This window comes from Lissotriton helveticus, chromosome 4_1, assembly GCF_964261635.1.
Source record: "Lissotriton helveticus chromosome 4_1, aLisHel1.1, whole genome shotgun sequence".
NCBI lineage: Eukaryota > Metazoa > Chordata > Amphibia > Caudata > Salamandridae > Lissotriton > Lissotriton helveticus.
In genome coordinates, this window is record NC_136063.1 from 709,100,018 (window position 1) to 709,121,808 (window position 21,791).

The 21,791-nt window shown below is 43.7% G+C and overlaps 1 protein-coding gene across 4 annotated transcripts in view; it reads right to left on the minus strand.

Moving 5' to 3' along the window:
• Nucleotides 1-21,791, minus strand: part of MAPRE2 (microtubule associated protein RP/EB family member 2) — a 1,024,543-nt gene that overhangs the window by 432,325 nt on the left and 570,427 nt on the right. The window contains exon 1 of one of the 4 annotated variants that reach the window (XM_078687329.1): nucleotides 6,441-6,674. The exons of the other annotated variants lie outside the window; for them this stretch is intronic. Within the exon in view, the coding sequence (XP_078543455.1) occupies nucleotides 6,441-6,559 (119 nt within the window). The 5' untranslated portion in view covers nucleotides 6,560-6,674. Of the gene's footprint in view, nucleotides 1-6,440; nucleotides 6,675-21,791 lie in introns of those variants that run through there. 4 annotated transcript variants of the gene reach the window in all.

The following is a 21,791-nucleotide window of genomic DNA, read 5'->3' on the forward strand; positions in this document are numbered from 1 at the left end:
CCTCTTAAGGGTTCCTTGACCTTCTGTCCTAAATGTTTTACGTACGGATCTTTACATTTCAAAGGGAGCACGAATAAGTAGATTAGGCACGGAATGTCTTACGCACTGTTTTTTATGCTCAACTGGGAGTATTATGGAGTAGAGTGCCACATTTAGCTATAGTATGTATTATCTCGTAGTGTTCTCGATACACTCTGTCTTAATAATAATGCCGTTATTTTCTGGCATGTGTGAAGATATTGAGATAGCAGTAATCAGAAACGTTCGCTTCTCTTTATCAGGAGCCTATCATAGCCAGCTCGATTTTTAACGTATGTTATTTCTGCCCAAGAAGAACAGTGGGAGTAAGTATTACTCTGTCAGGACAGAGACCCGGCATTGTGACTATAGATCTCTTCGCCAGATACTTAGCTCGTACTAATGACCTATATATCTGTATTTCAGTAATCTTTTCTAAGTCTTCGCTAAGCAATTGTACTGTGGTAACAACTGTGACACATCGGACGAGTTATTAATAACTGGATTGACTATTATACAAATATACTACTACGTGCTAATATACAGGTATAGCCAATGCAATATAAATTGTTGGCATTATAAACTAATTAAGAGGGGATGTTTTAACTCATTATCTTCTCATTTGCATCATGACCTACTAGAACTCCTCTGGTGAAAGGTCTATCCGGTCCAACGTTGCAAGTACTGTCTTGAAGAATTAAGTGGACCTTTTCCGTTTGACCAGTCCCTAACTAGACTATGACCTTAATGCCCAAGTTACCATGTAATCTAGGTAGTATGACAAGTTCTCATCATCTATTCCTTATTACAGATTCCTGGTCATCGCCGCATAGAATTGAAGATTTCGGGAATCAATTAAATATACAGCATTGGACGCCCTTAGAATTGGGAATAAGGTCACTGTCTTTAAAACTATGACCTAGCAGCAAGGACCTGGTTCACTATTTGTGTGTATTTCTTCACATTTATTGATTGGCACGGTGTGGTAATGGGCCTATCTCGCTCTCTGCAAATATGTTAGAACTTATTTTTTAAAATTGCTCATCATATTTCTTATTCTAAATCACCTTCCTTTTCTGGTTCTTCCCCCTTTCTTTCTTCTATTTTTGTCCTCTCTTTGCCGAAATATGGCAAAGAGATTTTAAACATTGTAGGATTTATCAAATTGTTTGCACCTATGTGTACATATCAAACATATGAAACCATACTATTATTTTCGCAGCCTTAAGGCAGTCACTTGGTGTGACGAAACACGTGTCAGCGGTCGATCATCTGGACCAAGATCATGAAGACATAACCACCTAATTCAGTCTCCTGAATGTTGTATCTTGTTGAGGGGCATTGGTCCTTTCTTGGTCCATTTTTCTTTATTGTGATGTTCTAAATGTAGTTCTGAATTAACAATCACGAATTTTTGAGTACCTAAATCGGTCTACTGCCAGTGATATTCGGAGAATATATAAAATATCTTGTTATGGATAACCATGAAAAAGAAATGTTACCTTTGAGTGCCGGGATATCTGTACAAGTATATTGTGTCTCACGGTGAATGTTTTGGCAGGAAACGTGTATTTCAGCATCTAGGTAGTAGGGTGAATATGTATGCTGAGTGGCACCATCTTTAAATTGATACGTTGATATTTGCCAATTTTGAATATTACTTTTTGTCCCGATCTGACTTCACATGTGCTTGAGGTGCGCCTCCTTTACGTTACTACCATAAAAAGTTGTTAAAGGATAAAATATCAATTAATTCCGGTCCATCATTTTTCAGGCACAATGCCACTTCAGATAGAGACCTACCAAACGAAAATCAGTCTAGGCCATGTTCTAATAGGAACAGTCAAGTCCGAATCCCACCATATACGCTCTACTCTTTTAAAGCAATTCTGGTAGGGTAACCTATTTTATCTCAGATGTTGTTAACTCGTGTAGATGTAAAAGAAACTATGGTGTCAGACTCTTGAGTAAAGTATGTGTTGTACCATGACCTTTGGCTGAAGTCTCCACACCTTATGTTTCAAACTCAGGTATTCAATAAATGATACATCACATCGTATGGTATCTAATGAATTTAATCTGTGTCATATGACAAACGCACAGTTCAACGCTTGCAGCTGCTTGAGAGGTCTCGCATGGCCTTGTTGAATGCAGGGAGGTGAACTGAGTTTCATCCTGGGCTTACCCTACGATGTGGTAGAGCGACACAACCAGGCAGAATTAGTTCAGAAAAAATTACTAGGCTTTTCCATGACAAAGCAGGATCAGAACTGGGTTTTCCCCCCAAACATCGTGTGGCACAAACCAGGTATGGGTTGTAAATATTGACATGCAAATACCTACCTATTGCACAATATACTTATAAGAACATATTTTGTTAAAGCTTGCAATATTATTCTATTTCAAAATTAACTCATAAACAAATTAACGGATAAGCAACCAAATATATATGCCTTAAACGTAACATGAATTGTACATCACTAAACACAATTGAGAAACATGGCTTTCTAACAAGGGTATTCTGTATATAGCACTATTAACACAAAAAAACTGTTCTCGGCAGAAATCGCATGACAAATGATAGTTTTCATTATTCTTTCAACAGTCAAAATACTAAACAAGATTGACTACTGTCATGGAAACAAGCTCCTCTGTCAACTTTCCCATTTCTTCTGTGGATTAATTTATACTAGAAGCCGCCGGTTGCTAGGCAATCGCCCACCATTTGCTGTTTCCTTCCACCTGGTTACCACGCACCTCCTGTCAGCACAGATGAGCTTTTTCGCTCCACTATTTTTGCTGGTCTTATGTTTTGCACCTTAGTGAGGTGGGAGTATAGTAACACTCTCTGCAAAGCTGCAAACTGCGGGTTCTCCAAAGCTCCAATTAGAGCTAAATGTGGCAGCGTATTCCCTGAGGCGGGCTCAATGTCACGCAGTAGCCGCTCTCTCAAAAGGACACAGGCAAAGTTCAAGATGGCTTCCTTTGCACATAGAGACTACACACGTAATCACTAACGTGTTTCAAGATAACAGCACTCCTCCATTAACAATCTTCAACTAGTTACTGGAATGGTGATTTGTGCAATTAATGCAGAAAAGATTAGGTTCTCCGTTTTGACTGAAAACTCGCCATTTTAGCATGACATTGGCCACAAGGTACCACAATTGCACTGATTATAGTCTCTCAGTCTCTTTCTTAGGTTTGTTTCAAGTGAACTGTTTTCCCCAAGATCTCATCTTTAGGCCGTGATGTCCTAATACAATGCCTATTAGACATCTGATTAATGTTATCCTTAACTCCAAAATGAGTTTATCGTAAGAAAAATTTGAAAAATATTAAGGCGATTACTAATAACATTTTGTTTCTAGCTCAAACGGTTAAAAAGTTAGTAAAATCGCAGCGACGCGTGTTGCAGCGCAGTGGAAGCCCCTTTGCAAAGGTTAACTGGTCACCTTTCTGTAGCCTATTGTTATATTTGGGTGTTAAACTGGTACTAATGAGGTACCACTAATGCTCAGACAGTGTTAAAAAGCTTAAAAATGACAAAATAATGACGTAAAACTATCACAAAACGTGCCGCATAATTTAAGTTTTCATGCTGTATAATTTACTAAACCTGCTGCATAATTTGACCCTCCCCTGCCTATACTTCCAGTGGCCTTGAAATTAATAAAATGCAACAGAAAGTTAGATACATTAAAAAGGGATGAATATATTCTAGAAATCATATTTTTAGGAGAAGCTCTCTTGTGAAATCAACAGTGTACCGCAAAGTGGAGATAAGAGTGCTCAACTCCTTTCAGCAAACCTCTTTCTATTAAATATTCATGAAATACTATAATGAACTGTAACTGAATTATATTTCAGGGCAAGAATTATTAAGCTTCAGTTACTAGGTTAAACCTGCTAAGTGCTTATACCATACCTGTGCATTCACACTGTAACATCGCGTTCACTACCAAACCAGTATGGTTGTTTACAAAATGGAACACATTTTCTAACAGGCTGAAATTAGATACCAACAAATTGAGTGATGGAGTATTGTATTTTAAATATTAAATATTCTGTACATTGTACTGTAAAACAGCTGAAGAGCAGAATAATTTAATTAATGATAACCTCTGGCAAATTCTGCAAATAGAACACAGTCTCAGCATTCTCAATCCATCTGTGCCATATCTGAACAGGACCAACCATAAATGAATCAGTCACGGCCTGGCCACCAGAGGGCAGTCCAACGAACTACTATTACCAAGCCACATCCCATGAACACAAACAGTCCCAAATGCACTAAGCCCTTGATGGTGCTCAGTGGTGAGGTGCAGCTTGAGCTCTTCTAGAGTTAAGCTCAAACGCTCCATGTTTTGGTTGAGGGGTGTTTTCATTTATGGAGACAAATTAATTTCACGATTATGAACATTTATTCATAAACTCGGAACAGTTTGGAATAGTATTCCATTGAATCATTTTAGCACGGCTACACCATTTCAGAAATAGATCAACTATATGCAAATGAGTTGGGGGCCTATGCCAAGAGACACTATCCAGTATCAACTGCTGGCCGTGCCCCATAAGAAAGGGAGCACAAGTAACCCCAGGGCAGGACTAAGATTTTGCATGTGGTTGTCTATCTTCTATGATCACATAACGGCCAAATACAATGGGTGGGAGTGCCAGCCAGATGTTGTTCCAGTTTGTAAGATTAACTGAAGCATCTTCATCCATCATCATGTAGTGTATTTTAGACCACCCTGACACTGCCGTGGCCATTAAAAAACAGATGGCATGTTAGACCTTGCAGACATTGTTCAAAACCCCCAACACAGTCATGTCTTAAGAGGCAACCAGCACAAAGCCTGCTCGACAAGTCCCTTGGCGATGGCCTCCAGTCTCAGAAGGCCTCTGGTCAAGATTCTTTCCCTTTTCTATTCTTAACAGCAGGCCATTCTCATTTCATACGCCGGAGGCAGACTGTCAATCCAGTGGGCAACTGGTTGTAACAAAGCGCAGTAATCACAGACCGAGCAACAGCCATAAACTAGCAGAGGCGAAGAGCACAGCACTTCTGTTGTGGACGGGCAATACACATTTCATTTTACAAATACATGCTGATGTCAAACAGTCTGTGAAGGTCAGTGACAGCTACAACGTGAGCTCCCACGCGAGACGCGTGGCACAACACAGAATGCCTCGAAAAGTAAATAGTCTGTCAGTGAATTGGCAGTATAACAATTACCAATGTAGGTACACACGTCCACATATACGGTACAGAATTATAAACATGATTTTCATCTTTTTATACATCATATTAAAAGTGTTTAAAAAACAAGGTATTTATTCATGCTATGGGTGTAAATGCAGTCACTTGTACCGAACCCTCCACGCTAAGAATGTGTGACTTTGAAACCTGCCGGGAAAGTTGACACGTCTGGGGTGTGGAGGATTCTTTCTACGTCAGCCGTTTCACAGGCGAGACAAAACAATCTGGCAATAAACATTTCATAACACTGCAAAAAACAGCACACTGCCTGTGCAAGAATCTTCATCTGTACCTTTAATGGATTTATCTCCGTAAACATAAGGTGAAATGCGTTAATGTAGAAAGCCAGCGAAGCATACATCTGCTGAGTGAGTGCAGAAGGCAGTGACAGGGCACACACCCGCCAGCTCTTCGTAATGTTGTGATTTTCTGCCTGATATGAGCGCGCGGGATTGCTAAACCTATGTGCTAATTCGGCAGTAGAAAAAATAGAAATTCTCTTTCATGTGCGGATCCCCTGCTGTACCCGTGTGTCTCTAGGGGGTTTGGGTACAGGCAGGAATCCCGGTGCATGCACGCACAGCAGCAGCAGCACGACCGGTGCTGTCAGCCCTCGCACCAATCAGCGGCCTGAGCCTCACAAAGCTCCTCAACCTGGCAGTGTTGCCATCGGAGCCTGCTGCTGCAGCCTGCGTTTAATGGGGATCCATGTTTTGCCACACGCACCCGGGCAGGCTGCCTCCCACTTCCCCCGCTCCCTCTGCTGCATCTGGCCACGCTGCTCGGCTCTCATTAGCGGAAAAGGAAAAGGCGCAGACAAAAAGAAGCCCTTGAAATAGCAGGCGCCCCGCGCTCGCCATCCATTCGTGCAGCAGGAAGCGATGCGAGCAGGGCATTAAAGGGCTGCAGATTCATACACAGACTGCGTGGAGCGTGCAGATCTCACTGCACGCAGTAGCAGCCAGTGATGAGGAGAGCGCTTCCATGGTGGGGGCACTGGAATCAGAGCAGTGCATGCGATCATCTGGCCTGCCACCTCCCCAGGGTGCAGTGCAGGGCGTCTGCCGGTGCCCAGGGCTCCGCTGCTGTGCCCCCGGCCCGCTGGCAGGGGCAGCCCTCGGTGCCAGTGTTATGCAATGCCCTCGCCCCCGACCCTCACCTGTAGGAGCGCTCGCCCCGCACGGTGTGCTTCCTGAAGGGGATGATGGTGCCGTTATCCTGCAGGATGTCGTTGTTGTTCTCGCCATTGGGGGACAGCGCTTGCGTTGGGCCGGGCATTGGGGCGGTTTTCACAATAGCGCCGTCTGTCTGTGTGTGCGGAGGTGCCGTCGCTGGGGTCTGGCCGCTGCTGCTGCTGCTTCGCCACAGCTCCCCGGCTCCCCCCGCCCGCTCGCGCCTGACGTCACCCGGAGCAGCATCCTGGTCACGTGGCCGGGAGGTCCCTCGCCATGGCAACCGGCTAACTCATCACATCTCCTCAGCGCGCGGAGAGCGGTCGAGGCAGGAGCAGACCGGGCCTTCAACGGGCGCGCGTGCGGGGCGGCATCCGGCGTGGAGCAGCCGCCACGCGCACACCCCAAACCCACCCGCGCGCAGGGCCCGCTCTCCCTGCCAACCGCCTCTTCTCTTATACAGCCGCTGCCTCCCGCGCTCGGCTATTCCAGCACGTCTCGCGCCGCCTGCCTCGCAGCCTCACGCATGAAGAGCGCCTCGACCAGGGGTTTCTGAGGCTGGCATCTGTCAGGCCTCAGACACTCACGCTGTCACTTTTTTCTTTCTCGGGTCAATGAACAGGGGTCTTTGGGGAGGTTTCATGTGTAACCAATGGGTTACTATTGAGCTACATTTTTACCACACTCAATTTAGAGCTAAAGTGCAGATAATGTGGAGTATAGATTACCTCAGCAGTCGATGGGGTGTTATAAAACATGTCGCATCCCAAGCGCTGTATTTTAGTAGACTCTTTGTGCAGTGATTCCTGTGGTACAAAGGCTTAAGTTCACTTAAGACAAAGAGTTTACTCGATTGAATTTCAGACCGGGCTCCATTGTATATTCCAAAGAAAGAGTTCGACAGCTGTTAACCCAAGCAGCAGGTTGCAGCGAGGACTGTGTGGTCCCCACCGTGGCACCGTGAGGGAGGGGGAGGGCCGGTGCTCATAGCAGGCGTGCATCCTTATTTCCATTAATACCAGTTTCTAGCAGCGATCTCTGCGACATAGTCCAGGGCAGGAGAATTTAAACCTAAAGTTGAACAAGCTTTCCCTCGTTAGAGTTACAGCTTCCTTTTTAGGAATCTGCGGAGATCTACGTTGCTGCGTACTAACCAGTGTTAAGATATAGAGAATAATATGGATTAAAAAGGACGGCACTGTGATTGCTGGGTAAAAATAGTGTTTAAATAAAATGCATAACAATGAATATGCTGTAATTAACACAGACTGAATTCAATATATTCTGCTGAGAAGTTGGGTTTATTTCAACATGAATAGTATAGGATTTAATTTCAAAATACTAGTTGCTTTTTGCAGCCATTTTATTCTTGGCACGCAGTCGTCTTTCTGTCCTTTCCTCACATGTGTCAGCGGGTAACATATCTTTTGAAAACAATGTTTTAAATACGTCATTCTCTCATGTACAACATTATGCTTTGTTTTCAACAGGGCTCGAGTCGGGGGTACACGCAGGTACACGGCGTCCCCCCACTCTTTTCACAGGACGCCGTCCCCCCAGCAGACACTATAAGACTGTCAGATGGGTTAGTCTGTCCCAGCACTATTTTATTTATTTTATAGCGCTACGTCGTGACGTCATGAGGTCATTTGCATATTGTCTTACTTGGTCAGTCCCCCCCGCTTCTTTTTATAGGACTTGTGCCCTGGTTTTCAATCTGTGTTAGCATAGTGCATGATTTATCCAGGTCTCACCTATTGGGATTACTTTGTGATTCTAATGAGAACTTAACCTTGATTCTAGCGATATTTGTACTAATTATTAAGGTGTTTCAGGAGCAACAAGCTTGGGAACTACATTATAGGAACCTGTGGGATAGTGCTGAGGAATGTGATTTCTAACTGTATTGTTCAGTCTTTAACATGATTGGATGAGATTTCAGACCTTTGCTCAGTCATACCAAATGTATGAATCTTATTATATTTCACCCTATAAAATGTGCCTTACCCGAAGAGTGTTGGCCTCACTGGCCCCTGATCTTTACAAGGCTACACTCTGCTGGCTGGACCTGTGATTTATGACTTACTTGCTTGAGATGAATTATATTCTGTTCTCCTATTTCATTATTTGCTTTTTACGAACTTCATGTGTTTATATGATTATTGATTTACTCCTACCCCTGTAGTATTGACTCTCTCCTTTCCATTTATGTTGCTTTCCTCAATGCCTTTAACTTTTAATAAACCATCATGGTTTTCATTAAAATACTTGTCAGTTTTTATTGTGGAGTCTAACATGCTTTACATTTAATTCTGAAAGGTTATTTAATATTGAATTTGTATGTTGACCGAATCCAGGGAAGAGCAATACAATTCCAAAAGGATTAACACTGCTACCGGTTCATGGGTAGTAGCCCTTTAGAATGAAAACTAGGAAAACACGTTGCATCAGTAAGTATTGACTTTATTCCAGCTGTTGTAACAGTTTTCAAAAGCAATTATCAATGAATTATAAAGTTTGTTTTGATCACACTGAGTGCTGTGGTATGCGAATGATGATAAATAATAAAATTGTGCAATAATACAAAAAGAAACCTTCAGGCAATGCAGTTACTCTGAAGTCATGCAACAAGTCAAGTGGTACCAATATTCGTCCTTCCCATCTGATGAGATCGTTTTTTCCACACTACAAGCAGTGTAAGGGTGGAGGTTCATACCTGCCACTGGCTCCAAAAGCACGGAATGATATTCCACAGAAAAACCAAGACTGCATGAGTCAAAAGGACAAACCACACCAAAGTTTACCACACAGAAACAGAGAGGTTAGTAACTGAGACTTCCAGGCCCAATTTCATGCCGATTTCTCATTAAAAAATGCACCAGTCTCCATCTTCACACCATACTTTAGGATACTACTACCCAAAGCCGGCATCAGACATTAATTAATTAACAATCTACGACTCCACCAGTTTTACCGGGATGTTGTCCCTTTTCTTGAACAAAATATTTGCTTCCTTACTACTACCCACCCTGCAATCTCATATTGCATTCTCTAGTTCGGTAACTAACCACCGAATGAAGAATGCTTGCCTCATCTACAGTGCTGATTTCCCTGTGAAATGTGAATGTTTCCATGATCATATCCTTCATCTTGCTTCCTTCTGTAAACGTTATTCATGTTTATTCTCTGGAGTCTTATTTCATATGATTTGTTGGTCAAACCACGGAATAGTTGGGAAATCCGCCTTAGGCTGATAAAGATTTGGTTACGAAATCCTGGCGTTTGTCGATAACTTTCGTCTCAGTGAAAAAAATACAAGATACTTCATAAAAGCAAAGGAGTTATTTTCTGATGTGAATCATTTGTATATCTTTTATAAAATATATTTGTATCGAATTTTTGTTTAACAGCAATAATCTTTTCACGTTTGTCTCGTGGGTCACATATTCATGATCCTGGTTTCACATTATAAACAGATAGGTTGTCCAGCAGGTTTAAATGCTTATTGTGAAACACAACACGTGTTGAAAACGGAAACAAGGAAATGAGAAATAACAATAAACTAACTATACTCTGAGAACCCAACACCCACAGAAAAAACAATCAATATTTCATTAAAGAAGGAAAAGCATCTCAAATTATTGTTGTTGTATAAAATCATCATTATAATATCACACAATCTGCAGGTGAACCCTCTTTCAGGTTTGACGGAGATCCAAGGTGTCCACTGTCATAGGTGAGGAGGAGAGCACCAATGCATCTATTAGGTACCAACTTGACCCCATGGACATTATTTCCTACTGAATATAAGGCTTACTGAGATTAAGCACCTGGAGGGGGGAGGGGGGAAGGGGGGGATCATCCTTCAGTATGGGGCCAGGTATAAATCTCAATTTGTGATTCTGGGTATTTTGCCCCCTCTCCGAACCAGATTCATTAACAATTAGACCTCTGCCTCGCCCATTTTCCCAACTACCACCATCACCCACTCAATGAAGGGGCTGCACCACTCTTCCACTGCATCGCAATTTGCCTTTTAGCCAACAGCAGAGCTATGTCAGTAAATCTAGTCACCTCGCAGTTTTTCTGTACCGTAAAATACCCAGAAGACAGGTTTTAGGGGTATATTGGATGTCCAGATCAACAATATGGCCTGTTAGCTGTAGGACATTGGACTAATAATGTACCAGTTTCAAACAGGCCCAGAACTTATGGAAGAGTTCTGCATTGTGAGCAGCACATGTAGGACAGACACCTGACACCATGAAGAATATTCTGCGGATTCTACCAGGCAGTGTAACGTGGTATCGAATCAGTTGGAAGCGGGTGCTCCAAAACACTCCTTTGCCTCGCTTCCAGACTGTCCTAATCATGATCAGTAATGTCTTTATTTGCGCTATTACTTGATTGTAGAAATGTGTCACCAAATGTCTTCACCGCCTATTGTCAGGACAGCCTGAGCCATATTGTGCGACGGGACCATCTTGATGTATCCCCTGGTCTCTCTGGCGGGACTGAATAGCACATAATGTTCTAGAAATTGGTCAACAGGTAGGGAAAAACTTTGGGTTGTCAGCAAAGTGCTCATCTATTATTAAATCTCTGACGTTTTTTTTATCTGGTTTGAGTGCAAACGTGCACATCTATTCTATCCGTCATTGCACTAAATCTCGGTAAGGACCATAGCGGCAGATGAGGTGTATTTGGGTTTGTCACTCTTGTAAGCAGTATTACCCATTTCCAGCAATATTAGACCACATCTACCAGGCGTGGTAATGTATGAGACTTAGAACCTCATTACAATGTCAGTCGGAAAGCATTCAGACCGACTCCTTGTCGGAATCGGTTCTGACCGACTCAGGTTCAGCAAATCCGACCGACGGATTACGATGTTTCCGAACACCATTCGGTCGGACTCCCATTGAGTTCAGTGGGAGCCTGTGTTCCGACCGACAACACAGGCTCCCATTGAAAAAAGGGGTGGTTGCGGAAAACGTGCACCCTGTCACAGGCACCCCATGGTGCCTGCCACACTGTACATGGTTGTAAAGAGGGGTCCCATGGGTACCCCCACGGGACCCAACCGGAGGCCTCTGGGTGAAAGGGGTCCTGCTACGGGCCTCCAAAGTCAATTTCCGATAGCCGTTCCGTGTTGGACAGACCGATTCGGGAAGGCTGTCCGAATCTGACACTGTAATACGTTGGTCGGAAATGGGTCCATAGAGCTGTACGATTCAGCTCTGACTGACTTGGAGTCTCTGAATGCCGGTTGGAACTAAGTTGGAAAGACAATGGTTATCTTCTATCGTAATCGGTCGGTCGGAAATGTTTCTGAGTCGGTCAGAAACATGGGTTCCGACACGGGTTAGTAAAATCCGAATGCCATTCGGAACCTTTCAGACCGACATCGTAATGAGGCCCTGGGTGCGAAGGCTTAATATATGCTTCAAAACATTTATCCCTAGTATCACCTACCTATTTCAGGTGAACATTTGCGACATGCACCACCCACTCTGCCACTCACTGCACTTGTACTGCTACATCGTATAATTCCGAATTGGGCACCTCTACACTCTTTGTCAAAGGCAGCTGTAATTTCTTCAGGAAACATCTCTGGTGTCCTCCTTCCCTAACCAGGTCAACCAGTGTTCCATCCAACACAGAGAAGAATGTCCTTGTTAGGCATCATGGCAGTGTCACAAAGATATATAGTAGTCCAGGTAATACAAATGTTTGAAAAAGAGAACCAGCCCTTCAACGACAGAGGCATTTTTTTCTCCAGAATTTGACAGATTCTTTGTTGCCTGTCAAGATTTTCATGACATTGCCGTTTATCATATCAAATTCATTTTGGTATATCTGGGCTTGTAGGTACCTGAAAGACTTGTATTCCCAGCGCAGAGGTAATACCAATACACAATGCTTCTACGTTCCTGCGTAAGAGGCAACAGTGGGAAAATGTAAGATTTCGCCTGTTAACATATTATCCTGACACATCACCAAACCGTTTCAATTCCTTCAGGGCCAGGAGAACCAGTGAGGGAATATCACATAGGTAGAGAATATGTCATCTGTGTAAAGGGAAATCAAATTATTTGTATGTGTACCTTTTAATATAAATATATTACAATTAAATCAAAAAGGCTGTGACCTGCATAAGTGTGCTTTCTAGCCTTTGCTTAACTAGATCTCAATTATGCTGTGAATCCATCTTGTAAAACATGGCTGCTGAATTCATAATAAGCAGCATTGTGTGTTTAAAGATCTCAGTTGACACCATACACAGCAAAATATGTACTGTTTGTTTTGTAATAATATGTTGTACTCAAAGAACTCCGGAAGAATCCTTTTGTTAGTTTCAAGGCTCTTCCTGCTCACTGAAGACAGTTCAACTATGAGTCTTTCCATTGTTTATTGCAATACATTTGATCTGATATCTCTGATGACATTAGGTCAAAAACAATTTAATATATTTATATTAAGGGATAGTGCTAACATTTTTCTGCTCTCAAGACGGGCCCCAGCAAAGTCCTGGATGCACGCCAACTTTTTAAAACTTAATGGCGACAAAACGGAGATTCTGGTCCTGGGCAAAGATAGAGACCTGTGGGGCCCCCAACATTGGCCCCCAGAAATGGGCGCACTACCGCAACCTTCCACTCAGGTACGCAACCTTGGCTTTATCATCGATGATTCATTATCCATGCGTCACCAAGTCACCAAGGTTGCCGCCACCTGTTTCACCATTCTAAGATGGTTGAGGAAGATCGTGTTAATGTTACCTTGCCATACCCAGCGTATCGTAGTCCAGACCCTTGTTACATCTAGGCTGGATTATGGGAATATCCTCTATCTAGGGGCCAATAAAGACGTTATGCGCAAACTACAGCGAGTGCAAAACTCGGCCGCCAGATTACTTTGCCAAGCAACCAGATCCGCATCGATTTCGAGCATGCTGGGGAACCTTCACTAGCTCTCAGTGGAGAAACGGGTCATGTTCAAGGCCCTTACATACATGTTCCGTATTAAGCACGGCAGATCCCCCAGCTACCTACAACACTTAGCCTGTCCTTATGTCCCCTCGCGCTCTCTTCGGTCATCTACCCAAGCTAAATTCCAGATCCCAAAGGTTAGACTTTCCCGCATGGGTGGTCGTTCTTTTTCATACTTGGGCCCTGTCCTGTGGAATGCTCTGCCTTTATCTCTCCGTACGCAATCCAAACTTCTACTCTTCCGTAAGTCTCTTAAGACTTGGCTTTTCAGCAAATAGGCCTCCCCCTTCCCTCTGCTGTTCACTCTGAGTGCCAGGAAACCCTTTGCGGGTAGATGGAATATACATTTAATAATAATAATAATAGTGGTATTATACGACGTTTTTCAATGCTGAATTGGGATTCACAGCTATAATGATACATTTGCTCATCTGATGGTGACATTGTATATTCAATTGCTTTCTATGGTGAAAATCATTATAGAAGACACTCACATTTGGGAGTGAGAAAGACTTTACCAGGCCTCTACAGATGCTTCCCCATTCTCTGTCGATTTACTCTACACTCTAGACTTAGTCTGTTTCCAGATTCTCCTCTTTGCTACATCTATCTTAAAAGTCCTAAATGCCTTCATGGCAAATGATTTCTGACTTATGACTCAGTTACTGAACTGAGCCTTGATCATGTTTTCTGTATTGCATTTTAGTAAATATTTATGTTTTTTCTCTAAATTAATGATCTCAAACTCTCTTTTTTGAGTCAGTCTTTCCTTCCTTATTTATTGAATATATTTTTGAAATGCTGTTTTGAACCTTATTCTTAAGTACACATTGCCTTTTCTACCTATGAGGAAAACACCATCACCGATATCGAGCCCACAAAAGTCAATAGCAAGCTTTATTGGTTTAATCTTGAACCACCACATACAGCTCTTCAGTCCTGTACTGGCCCTCTTACTAACACCAGGGATAACCTAGCATAACCTACTAACCTAACGCGTCCCTATTACCAGAAAAGACAAGGAAAGTGATGCACCCGACACTATTTACAAAAGCCAAGAAAAAGATCTAAAGATCCCAACACCAGACAAAGGAAACACAGAGAGGGGTACAAGCTACAGAGAGACTAATAAACTAGTGAGCAACAGGAACATAGCTGAAACATACTAACATCATATGAAGTCTCTAGGCTACAGATCTAGAGACAAAATGGTCTAAGTGAATTATTGCTTAACATTTGCTAATGACGAGACAGCCGCGGACGGCGTGCACACTTACTATACATGGGTTTGACATCATTGTCACCTTCGTATACCAGCTGACCATATCTGTAAAGGTTAAGTTCTACAGATCCCCAATATCAAGAACCAAAACATGTTTACACATCCTGTATGAGGTTGCGGAAACACAGATGCAAAGTTAGTCACAATGGGTTACTTACGTACCAACAATACAACACACACTTTCGTTGACACAGTTTTGCTTGCAGTAATACCACTTGTACCTCTCATTAATCCTCGTCACTGTATCCGCAATATGCCTGCTGTCCGTCCTCACTTTCCCATTAAAGCCCAAATACTTTAAGGCGAATTCTATTCCAAGCTCTCCTTCTTTCAAAGACACAAAAGGTAAAACTCTAGAGGTTGCATATTGTCTTATGCAGTTTCTCTATAATCTTCAGTGCAGCATTTCTCTCCATTCCAAATTACTCACACTTAATATTTGTAAAGGTTCATGCGTTTAGACAAAAAATAAAAGTGAAAAAAATGTTTCTTAGAAAGTTCTTTTGGCCGTACCATTATCGAAATATTTTTCTCTATGCATGTTTTTCACCAGTTTCATGAAACCAACAGGGGAAAGCCATTCTTGAAGAAACATTTGTTTCTTTATATGTGTTTTTTGCTTTGTTCCATTTAATATGGGTTCTCCTGTTGACACTCTGTGTTTTTTTAAAGGGGGAGGGGTTCCTCTTCCTTTCTTCACCTTCGTTTCTTTTAAAACCTCTTCCCTGTCTATGCCTAGTTTTGCCCCATTCTGCTAAGACTGCTGCAACATTTTTAATCCGAATGGTCATACTCCTTTTCCATGAATACATATATTTTTGTGAAAAAATGTGTTTTTTTTCATTTTGACATTTCTTTGTAAAGGAGTTTTGTCTGCCTGATTTTGACTGGCTACAATTTTTAGTTATATACATTTGTCAAAATGCCTTTAGCAAGGCTGAGCAAACCATTTATTAAGTTGGTGTTAAATAGCATTGGTCCCATAGCCATTGTAGGAGAGAAATGTATGTGTATCTTAGTGCAAGTGGAGGTGGGTGTGGTGAACACAAGAGTGGGGACAGTGTTTTTTAAAGGGTCGGAGGTCCTTGTAGAAATTATGCTGACTGCCATTGCAGGCTACGTGACATGGTGCAAACCCTGAGTGAAAGCCCGACACCCCGACAACAGGCCTTTGAGCCCTAAGGCAAGGTGCATTATATTTTATGCGAGGATATATCTGCATGAGCAGATGTGCCCCAGTGATGTATAGTTCTATTACTAGATATTGCAAGCGGTCAGGGAAGCCTTTTTAAAAGCATGTGCTATACACTGATGAAAAGAATTCCCTAGCTATTTGATGGCTTCACTGAAAATAGGGATGTTTGGTATCAAACACCTGGTATTAAAAATCCCACGCTGATGCAAGTGTCAGATTTACTAATACATGCACACAGAGGGCACCTTAGAGGTCCCCCCTGAAAACCTACTAGCCACTGGTGTGCTGACTGGCTGGTTCATGCCAGACTGCCGCCAAGTTTCTGACCCCCAAAGGTGAGGGTCTCTAACCACAGGAGGCAGAAACAAATCCTGCTTGGATAGAGTGTGTTTACACCCCCTCCCACAGGAAGATCTGCTGATTCTCATTCCAGGGCAGGGGAGCTTCAAAGAAGCCACCCCTTTGATATGCAAGGCTGGCTTACCTCACAGGAGAGGAAGTTGACCCCCTTAGGCCAGAGCCCTTTGGCCCCTGGATAGGTTGGAAAATTAGCTAGTAAGGAAGGCATGCCCACCCCCAGGCTATTACCACCCTTAAGATGGGCTACCTGAAGTGGACACGACTTTTCAGAGTTGACCATGTTCATGATGGCAAACTTAGGGATTCTGGACAGGGTTATGACCACTTCTAACAGGAAGTGGTCATGTAGGAGGCATAGTGACCCCATCGGTAAGTAGCCCGTTGGCTACTACCCCTCACTCCCCTTAATTCCCCTAACTTGAGTATTTAGGGGACCCCCTGATACCAGATCTTCAGATTTCGTTGGAAACAAAACAAGGAGTGTAAGAAGAAGACTGCTGACCCGAGAACCGAGGAGAATGACTGAATTGGTGCCAACCACGCAGGCCTGTATGCTGCACCCAACCTTTGTGGAGCAACTGATTTGTCCTGCCTTTGTGCAGACCTCAAGAAACCTGGAGGTCTGCCAGTGCTTTGCAAATTGCCAAAGGAACTTCCTTGGAGTAGAGGAGCTACTCCCCTGCAGCCGCAGGCACAAAAGAAGCAAGACACCGTACACTGTCCTGCCGCCTACAGAGTCTACAGATGCAGCAGCCTCCCAGGAAGAGATAGCAGTGCTCCTACAGGTAAGATTCATCCTCCTTCCAAGTGTGGTGAAGCCAGGGTCGACCGTAGCAGCACAGTACCAATCCCTGGGTTACTGATCCCCTTGCAGCGGCTAAGGCTTGTTGTGCCCAGACCGGATACCAATGCAGAGGAAGACAGACCTGCATGTCGAGGGACTTCAGGGAGAGTGAGACCCACATTGAGAGTGGCACAGCTGTCCTGTTTGCCCCTCTGTAGCAGAACAAAGACCAAGAGTGAGTCTGTGACTGCCGCCACCCAACACCGCAAAGCGCCTATGCACTGGCGCCCCAGAGCCCGAGTCCTAGGGAGGTAATGGTGCCAACGGGTCCTCAGACCCACAAGAGCCAGGCCCTTGTCTGGGTTTGCCCAGGCTGGACTTCCAGTCGCCGCCTGCAAACTCTTTCTAAAGGCTCCCTCCAACTGCGAGAAACTCCAGCACCAGATCCGATGCCAAAAGACACCACTGCATCCTAGCCCGACAGCCCGAGTAGAAGTGGACCATGGGTGTCCCTGTGTCTCAGTGGATCTCAAGGGTCTAGCTCCCCATTGTGTTCACCCGGACTGGTGCCCCAGTCCCTGCTTGCAGCCTCTTTCTGACCGCACTGTTCTCCCTTTGAAGTGAATTGGGCACCAGACGCCGTGATACACCTCTGCACCCGGATGCCCCAGAGCCTCCTGAGGTGACCTGTTGGTGTGGCCTTGGACCCTGCCCCTTGCTCACCTTAAGTCTAGAAGAATAGTGCCGTAAGTCACTGACATGTGCAACCAAATGTAATTCATGTTTTTCCCCTGTAAGATAACATTGGCAGTTCAGAAAATGCAGTGTCCATTTCTGAAAAATGTAAAAATTCATAGCTTGAAAAGTACTTACCTGATTCCGATGATCTTGGTATCTAAATTTATATGAAAGTATGTGTAATTATTAATTTATTTTTTATAAATTAATGTAGGATTTCTTTAATGAGTGTGCATCTCATATACTGGCTTTATGCATATAATACATGCTTAGCACTACTCTCTGGTATGCCTAACTGCTCTCCCAAACTACCACAAAAGAGAGCATTTTGGGTGCCATTTGTGCCTCTGTAATTCCTTTGGGGTTTACCTGGATTCTTTACACAGTGTACCTCTTTTTGGTCCACTATATAAAGAGGCAGCTTCCTACAGCTGTCCCTAAATCTGTCTACATAATAGAATCCCTTTCGTATTCACTAACAATGTTTTAACATTTAATAAGAGCAAACGGATTACTTTAATTTGACTAGACTACAAGTGAAAAGAGATGTTGTAAAGGCAAAACCTGATTAGAGGGAGAATATTGGAAAACGCAGTTGGTAAATGCCTCAGATTTGAGAGAAAATGAATGATAATAAAACAAACACTGTAACTGTAAATTTGCAAATCCCACGCTGCCAGCACCAAGATGCTCTGTGAAAAATAGGAAAAGGGCCTAGCAAAAGGGGTTCAGACAATATACTTTAATACTTGACTTTGCAAATGCTTTTTTAGTTCATTCTTGAGCTTTTTTTTTTTTTACCATTTTCAAGTCACATTTGTGTGTTTAACCTAAGGGTCTTATTTAGCTATGTGTGGGCTGTTCTCTCCTCTGCCAGGCCAGCTGAGGGATGTACTCTGCTGCTTTTGCAGATTACAGCCCCTCATATTTGGATATCTCTGTCTTCAGAGGAGCCGCCACCAAGGCAGCTCTTCTGGAAAGCACTGAAGCTTTGCAGTGCAGGTACCATATTCAGTACGCCCACACAACCGTTTTGTTTTTGACAGACATGCTGGAAGTTTTCTGCCATTGTGTGGGAGTCATTTATTTATTTTCCCGTTTGGGACCGGCAGGCATTCTTTGTTGGTCCCAAACAGGGATAAAAGTATATCCAGAATGAGGTACTCTGACCAACGACCCAATGTCAACAGAGGCTCTGCCAACAGAAACATTATGGTTTATCTGATTCTAAATAGAGCGGGCCAACCCAGAGTGTGGCAGACAAGCTACTTCTCCATGTTTGTGATGGAGTACTGTGCGAACTCATAATACGGCTGTATGCCTTCAAGTTACAGTTATTCACCACCAATCACATTTACCTGTGATATGCATTAAAACTAGTGAAAAAAAGTCTATACATGTTCTAAGGACATCTGCCTGTTATGAAGTACTCAACTGAATATGCAATGGCCAATTTTCTTTCAAATTTAACATTTTTAATGATAGCGTATGGCAACCATGTTTAGTCAGTGAAATGTTTTCTTACTTTCTCCTTTATATTTTTGTGGCAAAGGCCTGAAATAAGAAAATAAAAGAAATTAAAAGAACATTAACCACTGCACCACGATGCCAAAAGCAGATCTACTGGCTTTGCCAATGCTTGATGTCTTTGCCATCAGCAGAAAAGCTGCTTACATAGCTTTTCTTTACCTATTCCGTTTGACTTGTTTTATACTGTTCTTCACGTTGCACCCAAAAGGTTCTGTTGAAATGTTGAATACAGTTTTTACGGAATATTTTCGACAATATATTTACTCTACGTTTTGTTTTCCAACATTTTAGTGTGTTTTCGCCAATGCACTTACTGTTTACAAACAGTTGTCTTGCCCTGTTCATAGATTTGGGACCTTGTTTGCTTTGGGACAGGTGTGAAGGGAAGCCTCCTATGAGGCATATCTTCCTCGCTAAACATGCCCATAGCAAAGGAGATCTCTTAACATGAAGCACATCTCTCAGTCCGTGACGATGTTTCCTCCCCTTCGATTAGAAGACTGGAAGGGACTGAAGTCTCTCTAAACTATATCTCAGGCCTAACGCGGGCCGTGTGGATCACACAAAGGCATAGTAGCGAATAATAGACAGTGCTTAATTTGAGCAAGTGGTTGCCGGTGGGGGGCCACCGGCATTTATTTGTGGGGACCAGTACTTATTTTCCCGCATCAGATTTTTACAGAGATTGGAAAGACGAGGTAGAGAAATACGGAAAAACTGTCACAAAGGGAGAACGAAGGAACCAGCAAGAGTGAGATAAAGGAGCAGGGGGTGCCTGGTAGTGGATTAAAAAGGCTTGAGTTCGATTTAAGACTACCAGCCTTGGTATTTGACACAACAATGTTTAATTGCACTGGTCCCGGGCTTCTGAGAAGACCTTCTGGCACCGGCACTCTTTCTCTTACAAATTCAGGATACAGTCTATGTCCTCCTTCTATTAATGGTTTGCACTTGAACTCTGCTTCCACCCACTCTAAATCCAGAGTCCTTAACAGGGCAGACACTCTCATGTCAAGCTAGTCAAACCAAGAAGCAAAGAGGTAAAGTCGTACAACACACACAGAGCACAATGAATGTCAAACATTTCTAACCATGTATCAGAGAGGGAAGGTCCACATGTCTCTGAGCCACAAAGAGATAAAAATGTGGGCCAAGTCATGTCATGATCTCCTTACTCAGGTCTGAGATCTACTTCAGATCATGACAACTGGTACCTGCTGGGTTGCGACACAGACATATCAAACTGTTGACAGCTACCATAGAGCATTCCTTCCTGGACTGGCGAAATGGGCTCAGTTCTGCTCTGCTTAACATATAACGTGTCAAGCTCTTCTTCTTAGTTTGAGTAAAAGTTGAGACCTAGTCAATCCCATCTATTCACTAAACTGGAAATAAAAAATGGCATGATTTGTTAATCACCATTTGAGTCGGCTGTGACCCCAATAGCACGCTGCATATCAGTGGATTAGGATTTGACAGGAAAGAACTTATCTGAAGTTATAAGTGATGATCCCAACACAGTGTTGCTGCGTGTGTTAATCCACAGAACTGCAATCTGTTCACCAGTCCACACAATTTACAATGCAATGGTTTCGCCTTTGGAAAAGTTAGAGCTATTGGCATTGTAAATGACAACATTTGTATTTATGTGTTGGTTTTGGAAACAGATAAATAAATGTCATTGTCATATACAATGGCAATAGCTTAATCTCTCGCAAATGTGAGACCTATTGCATTTGCACCCACACATACACACAGTCACACACACACACACACAGAGCCAGCCGCGCGCACACACACACACACACACACTCACAGAGCCAGCCACACACACACACACACAGAGCCAGCCACCCACACACACAGAGCCAGCCGCGCACACACACAGAGCCAGCCGCGCACACACACAGAGCCAGCCGCACACACACACAGCCAGCCGCGCACACACACACAGCCAGCCGTGCGCACACACACAGCCAGCCGCGCACACACACACAGCCGACCACGCACACACACACAGCCAGCCGCGCACACACACACAGCCAGCCGCACACACACACACACACAGCCAGCCGCACACACACACAACAGCCGCACACACACACTCGGAGCTCCCTCGCTCCTCACAGTATTCAGCAGGAGGATCCGGGCAACAGCAGGCCCGCCGCACCCTCGTCCGCTGCCCGGACAGAATTTGTCCACCTACCCTGTCCCCGCAGAGCAGCACGAGCCGGGGCTCCCAGTTTCCAAGAGAGGGCTGGTACAGTGATGACGCCCACCAGTGTCCTGTGCTACGGGCGGCCGAGTGGTCAGTGCCGAGAGCTCCACACCTTAAGGAGGGGGGTCAGTACTCACAGAATTATGGCGCTATAACATGCCCCATTTTCACGGCGTCCTCAGTCCCAAGGCACAGCCCGGTAGTGTCCTGCCTGCAGTTGCCTCCGTGTGCCCCTGTTG